This window comes from Hirundo rustica, unplaced genomic scaffold, assembly GCF_015227805.2.
Source record: "Hirundo rustica isolate bHirRus1 unplaced genomic scaffold, bHirRus1.pri.v3 unplaced_BUSCO_368798at7742, whole genome shotgun sequence".
Taxonomy (NCBI): domain Eukaryota; kingdom Metazoa; phylum Chordata; class Aves; order Passeriformes; family Hirundinidae; genus Hirundo; species Hirundo rustica.
Window position 1 is genome coordinate 1 of NW_026690730.1, and position 15,325 is coordinate 15,325.

Consider the following 15,325-nt stretch of genomic DNA (forward strand, 5'->3'; position numbering starts at 1 on the left):
CTTGGTACTTACTCTTTTTGTGAGAGAGAGAGACTAGGAGAAAAACAAAGCAGGCTCAGCCTTAAAATTAACAAATAGTTTATTAACATCCACTAAAAGAAGAGAAAAAAAGGATGTTGGAAAAAAAACGAAAATAGAATGAAACTTTAAAAACACTTTTCCCTCCCCTTACAAACTTTTCACTGTCTTACAAAACAACATAAAGAGACAAAACTTGTAATTTTCAGTCATTTCCACTATCTAATAATAGTCTTCCATCAATTCATTAGGGGAAGAGTATCCTTTTGAGTCAGGGATCCCACTGACAACCTCAAACAGTTCTCTTGTGGGTTTTAAACTGTCACAAAAACAACCGCCCGGAGAAACCTGCCTTTGTGACCCTCCCAGGAGCAGTTTCCCAAGCTGCTTATGGGTCATGGGTCTCAGACTTTTGCACACTGGGGTGTCACCTTTTAAAGAAGAATAACTCTAAAGCAAAGGATTCTTCATTTCAAGGGACAGAGATATCTTCTCACTTCTTCCCTGGCGCAGGGGGCTTCTCATCTTGATCTCTGTTCAAGCGTCGTATAGGATATTACTCAGTTCATCACATTTTGTTACAAAAAAACCCACCTTTGCTTAAATCTACACATAAATTAAAACAATCATCTCCCCAAATGCATATCTTTCCCATGATTTAAAGGAATGACCTAAATATAGAGTTCATTTCCATGGCTCAACTAAGAATAGAAGAACCACCTCCTCCAACCCTCTGTCCCAACGGTCTGTTCACTTTTGCTCTACTGACTTCATCCTGTTGTTCTTTATGTTCACTCTGTCCTTTCTCACTCTCTCAGAGAAGGGCTGAGCTCTGGAAGCCTCGATGTCTCTCTCTGGCCAAAGGAAGAAGAAAAAGGACCCACCTGCAGGAAATTCATGGGGTTTAATATGGTATTCCCAAAGTCGCAGCCAACAATTTCAGTGGCCAGAATAGATGCCAATATTGTAACTAACTCTCTGATAGGTCTCTGTCTCTTGTAAAGCAATTGCCACGTCCTGACCTGGAGAATTATTTTACATTTTTCTATAACTAAAAACCCAAACTGTACTAACCCGTGACAGCCCGGTGTCCTTGGGGTGGAACTACGGGGAGATCCCGGTGTCCTGCGGGTGCTCTCGGCGGATTCCCGGGGCTGCGGGGGGGTCCCGTCCCTTCCCCGTTCTCTGGGGGGGCTCTCGGGGGTCCCGCCCCTGCCTGGGGTCGCTGCCAGAGCCCCTCTGACCCCGTGTACCCCCTGCTCGTCCCGCAGAGGTGGACGTGTGGAACCCGTCCTTTGACGTCACGCCGCAGGAGCTCATCACGGGGGGCATCATCACGGAGTGCGGGGTCTTCGGCCCCTCCGAGGTCTGCCGGGAGCTGGCGGAGCGAGGGGAGCCCTGACGGCTTCTGCCTCGCTGCACCCCGGCGTGCCTTGCGTCGCGGTTCGGTATATCGCGACAGATTTTGTTACAATAAAAATCTCGGTGTATCCCGACAGCCTTTGCGGTACTATGCCCGCGGTATATCCCGGCAGCCTTTGCGGTAGAATGCCGCGGTGTATCCCGGCAGTACATGAGGATTTATGGCCGCCGAGATTGCCTCGGTGTATCCCGGCAGCACTTGCGGTGGAGTGCCCCGATGTATCCCGGCAGGGCGTGCGGCAATATGGCCGCCGAGGTTGCCTCGTTGCATCCCGGCAGAACTTGCGGCAACATGCCCCGGTAAATCCCGGCAGTGCGTGCGGCAATATGGCCGCCGAGTATGCCTCGGTGTATCCCAGCAGGCTACGCGGCAGCATGCCCCGGTGTATCCCGGCAGTGCGTGCGGCAATATGGCCGCGGGAGTATGCCACGGTATATCCCGGCAGACCTTGCGCCAGCATGCCACGGTGTATCCCGAAAGGCTTCGCGGCAATATGGCCGCGGAATGTGCCGCGGTGTATCCCGGCAGCCTTTGCGCTTAAATGCCCCGGTGTATCCCGGCGTGCCGCGCGCCCCATTAGTTCTGCCTGTGCCGGCCCTGAGCCGGAAGTGGCCATGGCGCAGGGCCCGGCCTAACGCCCCTTGGGGACAACGCGACGCCCTTGGGACCCCTCCGGGGACCCAGAGAAGCTCCCTCGGGACCCCCGGGAACACCTGAGGCACCCCCTCGGGACACGGACGCCCTCCCGGGAGCACCGGGACACCCCCAGGAGCCCCCCAAGCCCTCCGCGGCCACATCCCCGGTCCCCACAGATCAGACACCGGACGCTGCGGGCAAATCCCTTTTATTAAAAAGAAGGGCGGGGGCCTGAGAGACCCCCCCCGGGAACTGACAACCCCGAGCTTCCCGAAGAGGCCCCGGGAAAGGCACCGGAGACCCCCCAGGACCTCTACGGAGCACCCTCGGCAAATCGGGGCCTCCCTTCCACCCCAAACTCCCGGGGCCGCCTCTCGCCCCCCAGCCTCGGGCTCCCCTGAGCAACCCCTGGACCTCCGAGTCCGCCTCTGCCCCTGCACCGTTCCCCAGGACCCCCGGCCTCGGGGCGCGCCTCACCGCCCTTCCGCGGGCCGTGAGAAACCCGGGCCGCGGCCATAGGCCGGGCCCTGGGCCATGGTCACTTCCGGCTCAGGGCCGGAACAGGCCGAAGTAATGGGGCGCGCGGCACGCCGGGATGCACCGGGGCATTCAACCGCAAAGGCTGCCGGGATACACCGCGGCGGATTCCGCGGCCATATTGCCGCGGAGGTTATCGGGATACACCGTGGCATGCTGGCGCAAGGTCTGCCGGGATATACCGTGGCATACCCCCGCGGCCATATTGCCGCACGGTCTGCCGGGATACACCGGGGCATGCTGCCGCGGAGGCTGCCGGGATACACCGAGGCAACCTCGGCGGCCATATTGCCGCAAGCTCTGCCGGGATACACCGAGGCATGCTGCCGCGGAGGCTGCCGGGATGCAACGAGGCAACCTCGGCGGCCATATTGCCGCAAGCTCTGCCGGGATACACCGGGGCATGCTGCCGCGGAGGCTGCCGGGATGCAACGAGGCAACCTCGGCGGCCATATTGCCGCAAGCTCTGCCGGGATTTACCGGGGCATGTTGCCGCAAGTTCTGCCGGGATACAACGCGGCAACCTCGGCGGCCATATTGCCGCACGCACTGCCGGGATTTACCGGGGCATGCTGCCGCAAGCCCTGCCGGGATATATCGCGGCACTCTTCGCGGCCATATTGCCCTATGAACTGCCGGGATATACCGCTGCCATAGTACCGCAAAGGCTGTCGGGATACACCGAGATTTTTATTGTAACCAAATCTGTCGCGATATACCGAACCGCGACGCAAGGCACGCCGGGGTGCAGCGAGGCAGAAGCCGTCAGGGCTCCCCTCGCTCCGCCAGCTCCCGGCAGACCTCGGAGGGGGCGAAGACCCCGTACTCCGTGATGATGCCCCCCGTGATGAGCTCCTGCGGCGTGACGTCAAAGGACGGGTTCCACACGTCCACCTCTGCGGGACGAGCAGGGGGTACACGGGGTCAGAGGGGCTCTGGCAGCGACCCCAGGCAGGGGCGGGACCCCCCGAGAGCCCCCCCAGGGAACCCCAAACCCTACACACCACCCTGGGCTCTGGGACCCCGCGCCCCAGGTCCCAGCATGGCACGCACCGGGGTCAGCCAGGAGGACGCCCCCGAGGTGGGTGAGCTCTGTCCCCGGGCGCTCCTCGATGGGGATCAGGCGGCCCGAGGCCAGCGTCGGGTCGCAGGTGCTGCTCGGGGCGGCCACGTAGAAGGGGATGCCCATGTGCCGCGCGGCCACCGCCAGCTGGAACGTCCCGATCTTGTTGGCCACGTCCCCGTTGGCGGCCACGCGGTCCGCGCCCACCACCACGGCTGGGGACAGAGCAGGGTCAGAGGGACCCCGGTCCTGCGTCCCCTCCCTCTGCCCCCCCGTGTCACCCGCCCCGCGTCCCTCCTCCCTGTCCCCACCCTGTGTCACCCACCCCGCGTCCCCTCCCGGCCCCTCTCACCCTGGACTCCCCGCTCCCTCATGGCGGCGGCGGCGGCGCTGTCGGCGATTATCGTGACGGGGACGCCGTCGTGGCGCAGCTCCAGCGCCGACAGCCGCGAGCCCTGGTTGTAGGGGCGGGTTTCGGTGCAGAACACGCGCGACAGGGACCCGCGCTGGTGCAGCGCCCGCACGACACCTGGGGACACGCGGGACGCGTCGGGGACGTCGCGACAGAGACGCGCCCCCCTGCGATAGAGACAGCCCCGCAAAACCCCTGGGGGAAAATGGGGTGCTGAGCCCCCCAGCGCCCCCCCGTACCCAGGGCGGTGCCGTAGCCCGCTGTCGCCAGCGTCCCGGTGTTGCAGTGGGTCAGGAGGGTGACGGGACCCCCCCCCGGGACCCTCCCCAGGATGTGGCTCGCCCCGTGCGCCCCGATGTTCCGGTTGTCCCTGCGGTCCTTCTCCAGGAGCCCCTCGATGTACTCAATGATGCTGGGGAGGGGGGGAAAAAAACACGGGGTGTGACACCCCCACCCACACACACCCAAAACCCACCCCCAATGGATCCTGAGACCCCCCCCTCGACACCCAGCACCCTGCCCAGAGTGGCACCTGGAACCCCAAATCCATCCCAGGACCCCCAAATCCTCACCCGGGAGACCCCAGGATCCCCACCTCGACACCCCAAACCCACCCCAGCGGCACCTGGAACCCCAAATCCATCCCAGGACCCCCAAATCCTCACCCGGGAGACCCCAGGACCCCCACCTCGACACCCCAAACCCACCGCAGTGACACCTGGAACCCCAAATCCATCCCAGGACCCCCAAATCCTCACCCAGGAGACCCCGGGATCTCCCCCTCGACACCCCAAACCCACCCCAGCGACACCTGGAACCCCAAATCCATCCCAGGACCCCCCAATCCTCACCCGGGAGACCCCAGGACCCCCCCCCTCGACACCCCAGGAAGCACCCGAGATCTCTCCCAGCCGCGGGGATCCCCGATACCGACCTCAACGCCCCCAACCCGCCCCCCTCCCCATCCCCGTCACCTCTCCCGCAGCTGCTGGGGGGTCACCCCGGGGGTCTCCGCCCGCTGCCGCACGAAGGCGCGGAGCCGCTCGGCCTCACGGCCCAGGTTGGCGGCCGTGGGGCGGGCGCTGAGCAGGAACCCCAATTTCTGCCCCACGAACTCCTCCAGGGCTCCCGAATCCTCGCAGGGGCCCTGGCCCCCCGCCAGCTCCACGGCCAGGCTCAGGCAGCCCAGCAGCGCGATGGCCGGAGCCCCCCGCACCTGGGGTGGGGGGCACAGAGCGGACCCTGAGCCCCCCCCCCCCACCCCCTAGACAAGGGGGTTTCGCGGGGTTCCCCCCGCCCCCGCACTTTGGGGGTCTCGGGGAGGGGGTTTGGGGGGGTTTTGGGGAGGGGTCTCCCCTCACCTCCATGTCGCGGATGGCGCTCCAGGCGCGCTCCACGCCCCCCACCCGCTCGTAGCGGAGCTGCCCCGGCAGCAGCCGCTGGTTCAGAACCTCGAGGGAGCCGCGGCGGTAGCGCAGCGACTCCAGCGCCATCGCGACAGAAGAGAGCAGAGCCCGCGACAGAGCCCGCGATAGAACCGAGCCCCGCGATAGAACCGAGCCCGCCCCTTCCGGGTCCCCGCCCAGGGGCGGCGCGGCCACAACGCGACACTCGGGACACCGCTTTTAATTTCGGGCTGCTCGGGGACATAAATTACAGGGTGGGGGGCGGGTCTCGGGGGGCGGGCAGGGGGCTCGGAGCCCCCCACACCCCCTCCCCAGACCAGCCCGGGGTGGGGATGGAGGGGGTCCGGCCCCTCCGAAGCTCCGCTCAGGGGCTGTCGGAGCCCGAGTCCGAGTAATCGGCGACCAAAGACGGGGCGGGGGGCGACGCCGGGGGGGTCCTGGGGGGCGACACCGGGGGTTCCGGCCCGGCCTCGGGGGTCTCGCGGCTTGCCGGGGTCGCCCCTTCCTCCCCGGTTCGCCGCCGCACGATGCCGAGCCCGGCGGGGGTCGGGGGCGGCCCCGGCGGTGCCTTGGGCGCTCTGGCCGCCCCCAGACCCAATTTCTGCAGGGTCCCCGCGGGCGCTCGCGCCGCGCCGGGGGCGAACCAGGAGCGCTGGGAGATCTCGGAGCGCTTCAGCCGCTGCTTCTCCTCGTAGGCTGTGGGGAGGGAAGGGATGGGGGGGGGACACAGCACCGGGGGCGGGGGTCAGGGGGGCGCCCCGAACCCCCGCCCCACCCCGGGACCCCCCGCCCGATCCCCCGGAGCCCCCCCACGCACAGTCGGGGGCGCGCAGGGTGAGCAGCGCGGCCAGGCGCCGATCCTCCTCCTCCTCCCGCAGCAGCGGGATGCTGAGCCCGGCCCGAGCCCGCAGCGCCGCCGCCTCCTCCTCCTCCTCCCGCAGCGTCTTCTTTCTCCTCCTGGAGGGGAACAACGGGGCTGGGGGAGAGGAAAGACACCCCCCCCCCCCGCCCCGGGGCCCGGAGAGCCCTGCGCGGGCGGGAATCCCCTCGCTGGGAATTTCAGGAGTTTTCCCCCGGTGGGTATTTGGGGGGGAATCCTGGAGATCCGCCCCCCCCCCGGTGAGGATTGGGGGCTCTCCACCGACCCGAAAGCGCCTCCGGAGGCGGCTGTTGAGGCCGAAATCGTCCTTCCAGGCGTCCTGGGCCTCCTGCAGGCGCGTCAGGCTGGGGGCGGCGCGCTCCAGGACGCCCCGGTCCGTCACGCCGTGCTCCAGGCGGAACATGGGGTCCAGGGCCAGGCGCTCCCGCTGCTCCGGGGCTGCGGGACACCGGGGGCACTGGGAGGTGCTGGGGGCACTGGGGGGCACTGGGAGGTGCTGTGGGGCACTGGAGGGCACTGGGGGGCACTGGGGGGTGCTGGGAGGCACTGGGGGGCACTGGGGCTCACCTGTGGGCAGCACCTGGGCGCTGTCGCCGGGGTCCCAGCGCTCCTCCTTGCGCCGGGCCCCGCTGACGATGACGTAGTCGCAGTTCCCGGGGTCCGTCTGCAGCTCGATGTAGTTGACGCACAGGTGACACTTCATCCGGAACCTGGAGGGGGGGTCACGCCCAAAAGGGGGTCCCCAGGGTGGGGTCACGCCCATCAGGGGGTCTCAGGTGGGGCTCACACCCATCAGGGGGGTCCCCAGGGTGGGGTCACGCCCATCAGGGGGGTCTCAGGTGGGTTCACACCCATCAGGGGGGTCCCCAGGGTGGGGTCACGCCCATCAGGGGGGTCCCCACAGGTGAGGGAGGGCGGCGGTGCCTCACCTGTACACGGGCGTGGTGTAGTAGTTCCCCACCTTCTTCTTCTCCGCGTTGTACCTGACGCCTGTGGGGAGATGGGGAGGGGGTGAAACCACACCCACACACACCCCCCCCACCCCAAAAAAAATTCGGGGAGCCCCCCCCCCACCCACCCCCCAAAAAAAAAAGCCCCCCCCAGAGCAGAGGCGTCGCTCACCCATCCCGATGTGGTTCTGGCACCCGTCGCACCAGATGTTGAAGGGCATCTCGAACCTGGGGAGGGGTCGGGTGGGGGGGTTTGGGGGCGTCAGCGTCGCCCCCAGGGACATTTCGGGGTGGTCCCCCGCCGTCCCCCCCCACCCCGCTCCTCACCTGATGACAAGGATGCCCTGGGAGAGTTTCCGGGCGCGCTCCCGCAGCGGGTGGCTGTGGTGGTATTTGTTGAGGGAGCCATGCTGGGGTGGGGGGGGGCGGAAAAAGGGGAGTGAGGGAGGGGCCGGGACCCCCAAAATCCCCGTCCCGCCCCAAAATCCAGCCCCCCAAAACTGCACTGCCCAAATGCTCCTGCTGCCCCCCAAAAATCCACGCCCTCCCCACGACCTGGGCACCCCAATATCACCCCCAAAACCCAGCCCCTCGCCCCCCCCCCGGCCCCCCAAACCCCCGCTCAGCAGCCTGGGACCCCCCGAAGCCCTCCCCAAGCCCCTCCCCAAGCCCCCGGCCCACCTTGGCGGGGTCGAAGTCGGGCGGGTAGTACTTGTTGGTGCCCTTGCGCTCGCCCTGCGGGGAATCGGGGGTCAGGAGTGACCGCAGTGACCGCGGAGTGACCACGGAGTGACCGCAGAGTGACCACAGTGACCATGGTGTGACCACAGAGTGACCACGGAGTGACCGCAGAGTGACCACAGTGACCATGGTGTGACCACAGAGTGACCGCAGAGTGACCGCAGAGTGACTGCAGTGACCACGGAGTGACCACAGTGATCATGGAGTGACCATGGAGTGACCACAGTGACCACGGAGTGACCATGGAGTGACTGCAGTGACCATGGAGTGACCATGGAATGACCGCAGTGACCGTGGAGTGACCACACAGTGACCCCAGTGACCACGGTGTGACCACAGAGTGACCACAGTGGCCACAGTGACCATGAAGTGACCACACTGACCACAGTGTGACCACACTGACCGCGCTGTGACCACACTGACCATGCTGTGACCACACTGACCGCGCTGTGACCACGCTGTGACCACACTGACCGCGCTGTGACCACACTGACCACGCTGACCACGCTGTGACCACACTGACCACGCTGTGACCACACTGACCGCGCTGTGACCACACTGACCACGCTGTGACCACACTGACCACACTGACCGCGCTGGCCCCGTCCCCACTCACCATGGCCGAGGGTCTGCGGGCAGCGAGGAGATCACGGGGAGCCCCCGGTGGTCACCGGGACGGGGGTCAGCGGTCACCGGGCTGTACCGGGAGAGGCCCCCCGCGCGGTTTGGGGGTCACTGGTCCCTACTGGGGACCAGCCACCCCCAGTCTGGGGTCACCGGGCTGTCCTGGGCTGTCCCTGGGCTGTCCCTGGGCTGTCCCTGGGCTGTCCCGGGCTGTCCCTGGGCTGTCCCGGGCTGTCCCTGGGCTGTCCCGAGTTGTCCCTGGTCTACCCCTGGGCTGTCCCTCGCTATCCCTGGGCTGTCCCTGGGCTGTCCCAAGTTGTCCCTGGTCTATCCGTGGGCTATCCCAAGTTGTCCCTGGCCTGTTCTTGGGCTGTCCCTCGCTATCCCGGGCTGTCCCTCGCTGTCGCTCGCTATCCCGCGCTGTCCCTCGCTATCCCGGGCTGTCCCTCGCTATCCCGGGCTGTCCCTCGCTGTCCCTCGCTATCCCTGGGCTGTTCCTGGGCTGTCCCGAGTTGTCCCTGGTCTATCCGTGGGCTGTCCCATCCCTCGCTGTCCCGCGCTGTCCCGGGACCGGCCCCGCTCGCGCCCCCCGCTCCGCACCGACCGCTTCCGGCTGCGCTGCTCAAGCCCCGCCCCTTCCTCTCTCCCCGCGAGCTGATTGGTCAATTCGCGGCCGAGGGGCGGAACCTTCCCGGCGGCGTTCGCGACCTCCGGCGGCGCCGCAGCGCCGTGACTTACGGCGGCCCATAGCAACGGGAGCTCCGTAGCAACGAGGGGGTCCGTAGCAACGCGTTTCCGTAGCAACGGGGGTCCGCAGCTTCGGGGGGCCCCGTGGCCATGGTCACCGTGGCAACGGCGTTCCTAGCGTGCGTCTCCATAGCAACCGGCCGCAAACCGACGGGGTCCATAGCGACGGGGGGGGGGGAGCTCACGGCAACGGGGGTCCGCAGCAACGGGTTCCATGGCAACGGGACTCCATAGCAACGGGTTCCATAGCAACCGGCTGCTCCCCTAACCATCACCCCCCCCCACTGCTCCCCAGCATCATCACCCCGTGTCCCCATCAGTGTCCCCACAGGGCTGGCAGTGTCCCCATGGGGCTGGCAGTGTCCCCGTGGGGCTGGCAGTGTCCCCACGGGGGTGGCAGTGTCCCCATAAATGTCCCCATCACCCTGTGTCCCCGTGGGGCTGGCAGTGTCCCCACGGGGGTGGCAGTGTCCCCATGGGGCTGGCAGTGTCCCCGTGGGGCTGGCAGTGTCCCCATGGGGCTGGCAGTGTCCCCATAAATGTCCCCATCACCCTGTGTCCCCATGGGGCTGGCAGTGTCCCCACCGGGGTGGCAGTGTCCCCATGGGGCTCTCAGTGTCCCCATCAGTGTCCCCATCACCCCATGTCCCTGTGGGGCTGGCAGTGTCCCCACAGGGGTGGCAGTGTCCCCATGGGCCTGGCAGTGTCCCCGTGGGGCTGGCAGTGTCCCCATGGGGCTGGCAGTGTCCCCATAAATGTCCCCATCACCCTGTGTCCCCATGGGGCTGGCAGTGTCCCCACCGGGGTGGCAGTGTCCCCATAAATGTCCCCATGGGGCTCTCAGTGTCCCCGTGGGGCTGGCAGTGTCCCCGTGGGGCTGGCAGTGTCCCCATCAGTGTCCCCATCACGCTGTGTCCCCGTGGGGCTGGCGGTGTCCCTGCCCCTCCCCGTGTCCCCCCCTGGCGCTGGCGGTGTCCCCGGGCCCACCCCTGTCCCCGCAGGTGCCACCAGGGTGTCGCGGTGGCCTCTGATCAGCCCCCGCGGGCGGCCACCGCCTCATCACAGGGACGCGCTGATGAGGCGGCGCCGGGCCACCAGGGCCACCGCGGCCGTGTCCCCAGGGCCGCACCTGCCACCGGCCACGCGCGGGGGACACGGGGGGACACGGGGGGACACGGGGGGAATACACGGGGGGACACGGGGGGACACACGGGGGGACACGGGGGGACACGGGGGGACACGGGGGGGGACACACGGGGGGGGACACACGGGGGGACACGGGGGGGACACGGGGGGACACGGGGGGACACACGGGGGGACACGGGGGGACACGGGGGGGGACACACGGGGGGACACGGGGGGACACGGGGGGACACACGGGGGGACACGGGGGGGACACACGGGGGGACACACGGGGGGACACGGGGGACACGGGGGGGACACACGGGGGGACACGGGGGGGACAACGGGGGGGACACGGGAGACACGGGGAGGACACGGGAGGGACACGGGGGGGGACACACGGGGACACACGGGGACACACGGGGGGGACACGGGGGGGACACGGGGGGGACACGGGGGGGACACACGGGGGGACACGGGGGGACACGGGGGTCTGGCAGCTTTTGGGGACACCCAGGGCAGGGAGAAGAGGGTGAGCCTGAAACTTGGGGACACGGCCGGGGTTGGCGGTGTGTGGGGACACGGTGACAGCCGGGTGACACCGGTGTGGGGCCGTGCTCAGGTGTGGGGCCGTGCTCAGGTGTGGGGCCGCTCACTCTTTCGGGGTCCCCTTCTCTCGCAGGTGACACTCAGGACCCCCACTTTGGGGGACAGCCCCTCTCTTTTTGGGGCCCGGTACCGGAGGAGCCCCCCCGCGCCCCCCGCGCCCGGGTGTCTCGGGGTCCCGGTGGCCCGGGGCTGGCACCGGCCGGGGCCACGTGCGGCGGCCGCGGCGCTGGGGACAAAAGCGACGCTGGGGACAAAAGCGCCGTGACGTCAGCGGGGGCTGGGGGGCACCGGCTGACCCAGTTTCGGCCTCTTTTTTGGGGGGGGGGGTCGCGGAGCGGAGGGGGGAGACCCCGCGGGACCCCCGGGCCTCCGCGGGAACGAGCCGGGGGGAGAGGGGAGGGGGCGCGACACCGGGGGTCGCCGCGTGGGGAAACTGAGGCAGCGGCGGGGTAATTAAAGCTCGGCGATTTAATAGAACCGTGATAATTAAGGGGTGGTTAAGGGAGGGAAGTCCCAGGCATTGGAGCGGGGGGGGAAGCAGGAGGAGGAAGAGGAGGGAGAGGAGGAAGGTCCCGGGCACTCGGGGAGCAGCAGCAGCAGGAGGAGGAGGAGGAGGAGGAGGAGGAGGGTGAAAATCTCTGGAATTGAGGGGCAGGAGGAGGAGGAGGAGAAAGAGGAGGAGGAGAAGGAGGAGGAGGAAGGTCCCGGGTATTGGGGGGGGGGGAAGGAGAGGGGGAGGAGGAGGAGGAGGAGGAGCAGCAGCAGCGAGAGCTCTGCCGCAGCCCGGCCCGATGGGCCCCGCCACCCCCGCTGCTGCCGGGGGGCTGAGGCGACCCCCGCCCGGCCCCGCCGCCCCCAAGGGGAGGGGTCACCAGCCCCCGGCGCCGCCGCTTTCGCCTTTTTTTTTAAATTTTTTTCCCCCCCCTCATCCTTTGGATTTTGTGGCCGTTTGGGGATTTTCGGGGGGGGGGATTTTTTTTTTTTTTTTTTACCTTCCCCCCCCCCTACTTTCTCACGGATGCTCCGGGCCGGGATGCGCTGAGAGAATCCCGGGTTTTTTTTTCCCGAACCTCTGTCTCCTCCTTCCTTCCTTCCTTCCTTCCCTCTCCCCCGGCCCCAAATTACCGCAACCCCCCTCCCGGGGGGGCGAAAAGGCAACGGGAGCCGCAGCGCCGGGACCCCCCCCTCCCGCAACCCCGCTCCGGGACACCGAGAACCGCAGCGCCAGGACCCCCGACACCCCCTCCGGGGCACCGGGACCCCCCTCCGCACCGAGAACCGCAGCGCCGGAGACCCCCTTCCCCCGGGGGGGGGCGTGGGGAGAGAAGACCCCCAACCCCTGGGCTCCGGATTGCAGCCAGAGAAGAGCCCCCCCCCACCCCGCTCCCCATCCTCCGGGACGCCGCAGAGGAGAGACCCCCGCACCTCCAGGACCCCCCACCCACCTCGCCTCACCCTGCCGGGGGTCCGTCCCCCCCCCGTCCCCGCCGCACCGGCTGGCGGGGGGGGCCCGCCGCACCGGAGGATGCTCGGGATGCCGGCGCCGCTCTCCTCCGCCGCCTGAGCGCTTCTCGCCGGGGGGTCGGGACGGACCCCGACCCCACCGCCGCCGCCCCCCCCCCCAAAAAAACACACGGAGCATCTTTTTTTTTTTTTTTTTTTTTTTTTTTTTTTGTGGGGGGGGTGCCCATGGGATGTGACGAGCTCCTGGACGGTGCCGGCCTCAGCAGCGTGACCCCCCCCGGCCCGGAGGGATGGCTCGTTTCGGAGAGGAGGTGGCGGCCCGCTACGGGCCCGGCGGCGTCGGGAGCGGCCCCGGGGCGGCGGCGGGGGGCCGGGGAGCTGGGGGGGGTCCTCGGCAGGGCCCCCCCGGGGCTCAGCGCCTCTACAAGCAGTCCATGGCCCAGCGCGCCCGCACCATGGCCCTGTACAACCCCATCCCGGTGCGGCAGAACTGCCTCACCGTCAACCGCTCGCTCTTTCCTCTTCAGCGAGGACAACGTGGTGAGGAAATACGCCAAAAAGATCACCGAATGGCCATATCCTTTCTTCGGGGTGCGGGTTGGGGTTGGGGGGCACCCCCCCCCCCGAGCCCCGAGCGCCGGGATGGAGGGCGCCCGGCCCCGGCGCCGCGTGGTGGGAAGTGGGGGGTCGGCAGCAGGACCCCCCGGCCCCAGCTCGCAGCCTGAGCTCTGGTTCTGGTCCCCCCCCCCCCCGCCCCAAGTTGGGGGTCACCCCGTCCTGCGCTGGGGACCCCGGCCTCTCCCCGCCCCCCCCCAAAAAAATCGGGGTGTCCGCGTCCTGCACGCGCTGTTCGGCCCCGCGTTGGGGGTCCCCGTCCTCGTGTTGGGGTCCCGATGTGACGGCTCCGTCCCCTGAGCCGATTTGGGGTTCCCCCCGAGCCGATTTGGGGTTCCCCCCGAGCCGATTTGGGGGTTCCCCTGAGCTGCACGAGGCCCCCCCCCAGCCTCCGTCGAGGACCCCATTTCCCTGCCCGGCGCCGGGGTCCCCGTTGGGGTCGTGCGTCACCTCCCGGTCCCCCGTATCGGGGTCACCGTCCCTGTTCCGGGGTCCCCACGGGGGGCTCCAGACCCGTATCGGGGTCACCACGTCCCCACTGGGATCCCCGTCCGACGTCCGCAGCCCTGTGACCAGCGCTGGGGTCCCCGGCCCCCTTTCGGGGTCTCTGACCTCCTTTTGGGGTCCCTGGCCCCCTTTTGGGGTCTCTGACCTCCTTTTAGGGTCCCTGGCCCCCTTTTTAGGGTCCCTGGCCCCCTTTTGGGGTCTCTGACCTCCTTTTGGGTTCCCCGGTCTCTTTTTGGGTTCCCCGGTCTCTTTTTGGGGTCCCCGGCCTCCTTTTGGGGTCCCTGGTCTCCTTTTGGGGTCCCCCACCCCCTGCCCTGCTTTGGGGTCCCCCTTTCCCCCGCTGTCCCCCCATCCCACCCCTCTCCCCAGACTTGGGGGGGGGGGTCCTGCTCATCCTATGGGGGTGGGGGCAAAGGGGGACCCCACTGCACCCCGCAGCTGCCGGTGCCCTATTTTTGGGGAGCTGGCACCCCCCAGTTCCTGCACCCCACAACCCTCCTGCTCCCCCCCTCCCCGGGGTGTTTGGGGCCTATTTTGGGCTATTTGGGGCTATTTTGGGCTATTTTGGGGAGGTGCAAAACCCCCCCCCAAAGCCCCACTGTGCTCTTGGGGCTCCTCCGAGCCCCTTCCCCCTTTTTTTTCTGCCCCCTGGAATGCTCGGCCCGCAGCAGCAACCCCAAAAGGACCCCCGCCAGCACCCCAAAAAGACCCCCAGCACCCCAAAAGGACCCCCCAGCACCCCAAAAGGACCCCCAGCACCCCAAAAGGACCCCCCCAGCACCCCAAAACAGCCGCTGCCGCCTCTCCTGGCTGCCCGGGGGTGGGGGGAGCCCGGAGCCGGATTGAGGGGGGGGGGGTCCCCACGCGGTTTTGAGGGTCTCTGGCTCCTCCACGAGCTTTTGGGGACCCCCGGGGGCACTTTGGGGCGGCGGATCGTCCCCTCGGGTGCCCCCCAAAGGGCCGCGGGGCGGGGGGGGGGGGTCCCGGGGGTCGCGTCTCTCGGTGCCGCAGCGGGGCCGGGGAGGGGACAGCGCCCGGGGCAGGGGTCTGGGGGTCTCCGGGGAGGGGGCTCCGGGGTGCCGGGAGGGAAGTGGGGGTGATGCATCGGTGTCCCCCCCCCCTCCCCGCTCCCCGGCGCGGCCCTGCGGGTCCCATCCTGCGGCACGCGGAGCCTCCCACGCCGGGCCCGGGGCGAGGGGGGCGGCGGCAGCCGGGGGTTGATCCCGCCGAGCCCCAAAACCCGTCCCGGGGAGGCGGGGGGGGGGGAATCCCGGGGTGAGGAGGGGGCGCACGGCGTGGAGGGAACGGGGAGAACCCCCCCAGCCCGCTCCCGAGCTCGGTTTGGGGGCGCAGAGCCCCATGGATGGGAGGTTGTGCTGTGCCGGATCCGCGCTGGATCCGCGCTGCATCGCCGCGCTCCGCTGCCCCGGATAACCGGGCCGGGCCGTGCCAGGAGCCGTGCCGGGCCGGAATCCGGCACCGGATGCCCGGGGCGCGCCAGGAGCCGGGCAGGATCCCGGCTCTGGGAGCTGTGCCATGCCGGGGAGCCGTGCTGGATCCTGGGCTGGGCC

The 15,325-nt window shown here is 68.0% G+C and overlaps 3 protein-coding genes across 3 annotated transcripts in view; 1 reads left to right on the forward strand and 2 right to left on the reverse strand.

Moving 5' to 3' along the window:
- Nucleotides 1-3,283: 3,283 nt before the first annotated feature.
- On the reverse strand, nucleotides 3,284-5,665 carry MRI1 (methylthioribose-1-phosphate isomerase 1). The gene is made up of 6 exons (XM_040054442.1): nucleotides 5,451-5,665; nucleotides 5,064-5,305; nucleotides 4,329-4,501; nucleotides 4,030-4,206; nucleotides 3,668-3,892; nucleotides 3,284-3,510 (listed from the first exon to the last, which is right to left on the reverse strand). Exons 1-6 carry the CDS (start codon nucleotides 5,580-5,582, stop codon nucleotides 3,380-3,382), a joined length of 1,080 nt encoding a protein of 359 aa, XP_039910376.1. The 5' UTR covers nucleotides 5,583-5,665; the 3' UTR covers nucleotides 3,284-3,379.
- A 194-nt stretch (nucleotides 5,666-5,859) lies between these two features.
- On the reverse strand, nucleotides 5,860-9,313 carry YJU2B (YJU2 splicing factor homolog B). Its single transcript, XM_058419159.1, has 8 exons — nucleotides 8,683-9,313; nucleotides 8,007-8,060; nucleotides 7,653-7,735; nucleotides 7,498-7,553; nucleotides 7,305-7,365; nucleotides 6,943-7,085; nucleotides 6,313-6,813; nucleotides 5,860-6,191 (listed from the first exon to the last, which is right to left on the reverse strand). Exons 1-8 carry the CDS (start codon nucleotides 8,683-8,685, stop codon nucleotides 5,860-5,862), a joined length of 1,233 nt encoding a protein of 410 aa, XP_058275142.1. The 5' UTR covers nucleotides 8,686-9,313.
- A 3,609-nt stretch (nucleotides 9,314-12,922) lies between these two features.
- CACNA1A (calcium voltage-gated channel subunit alpha1 A) overlaps nucleotides 12,923-15,325 on the forward strand; it is a 41,561-nt gene continuing 39,158 nt past the window's right edge. Inside the window, 2 exon segments of the mRNA XM_058419160.1 lie at nucleotides 12,923-13,147; nucleotides 13,149-13,206. Of these exon segments, the coding sequence (XP_058275143.1) occupies nucleotides 12,923-13,147; nucleotides 13,149-13,206 (283 nt within the window).

Excerpts from the sequence above, each read along its gene's own strand:
- MRI1 (XM_040054442.1), bottom strand. The coding sequence starts at position 5,582 with ATGGCGCTGGAGTCGCTGCGCTACCGCCGCGGCTCCCTCGAGGTTCTG. Across the intron at positions 4,502-5,063 it reads CCCCAGCAGCTGCGGGAGAG|CATCATTGAGTACATCGAGG; the intron begins GTGACGGGGATG and ends CCCCCTCCCCAG. Across the intron at positions 3,893-4,029 it reads GAGGGAGCGGGGAGTCCAGG|CCGTGGTGGTGGGCGCGGAC; the intron begins GTGAGAGGGGCC and ends CTCTGTCCCCAG.
- YJU2B (XM_058419159.1), bottom strand. Across the intron at positions 7,554-7,652 it reads CAGGGCATCCTTGTCATCAG|GTTCGAGATGCCCTTCAACA; the intron begins GTGAGGAGCGGG and ends ACCCCTCCCCAG. Across the intron at positions 7,366-7,497 it reads CCAGAACCACATCGGGATGG|GCGTCAGGTACAACGCGGAG; the intron begins GTGAGCGACGCC and ends ATCTCCCCACAG.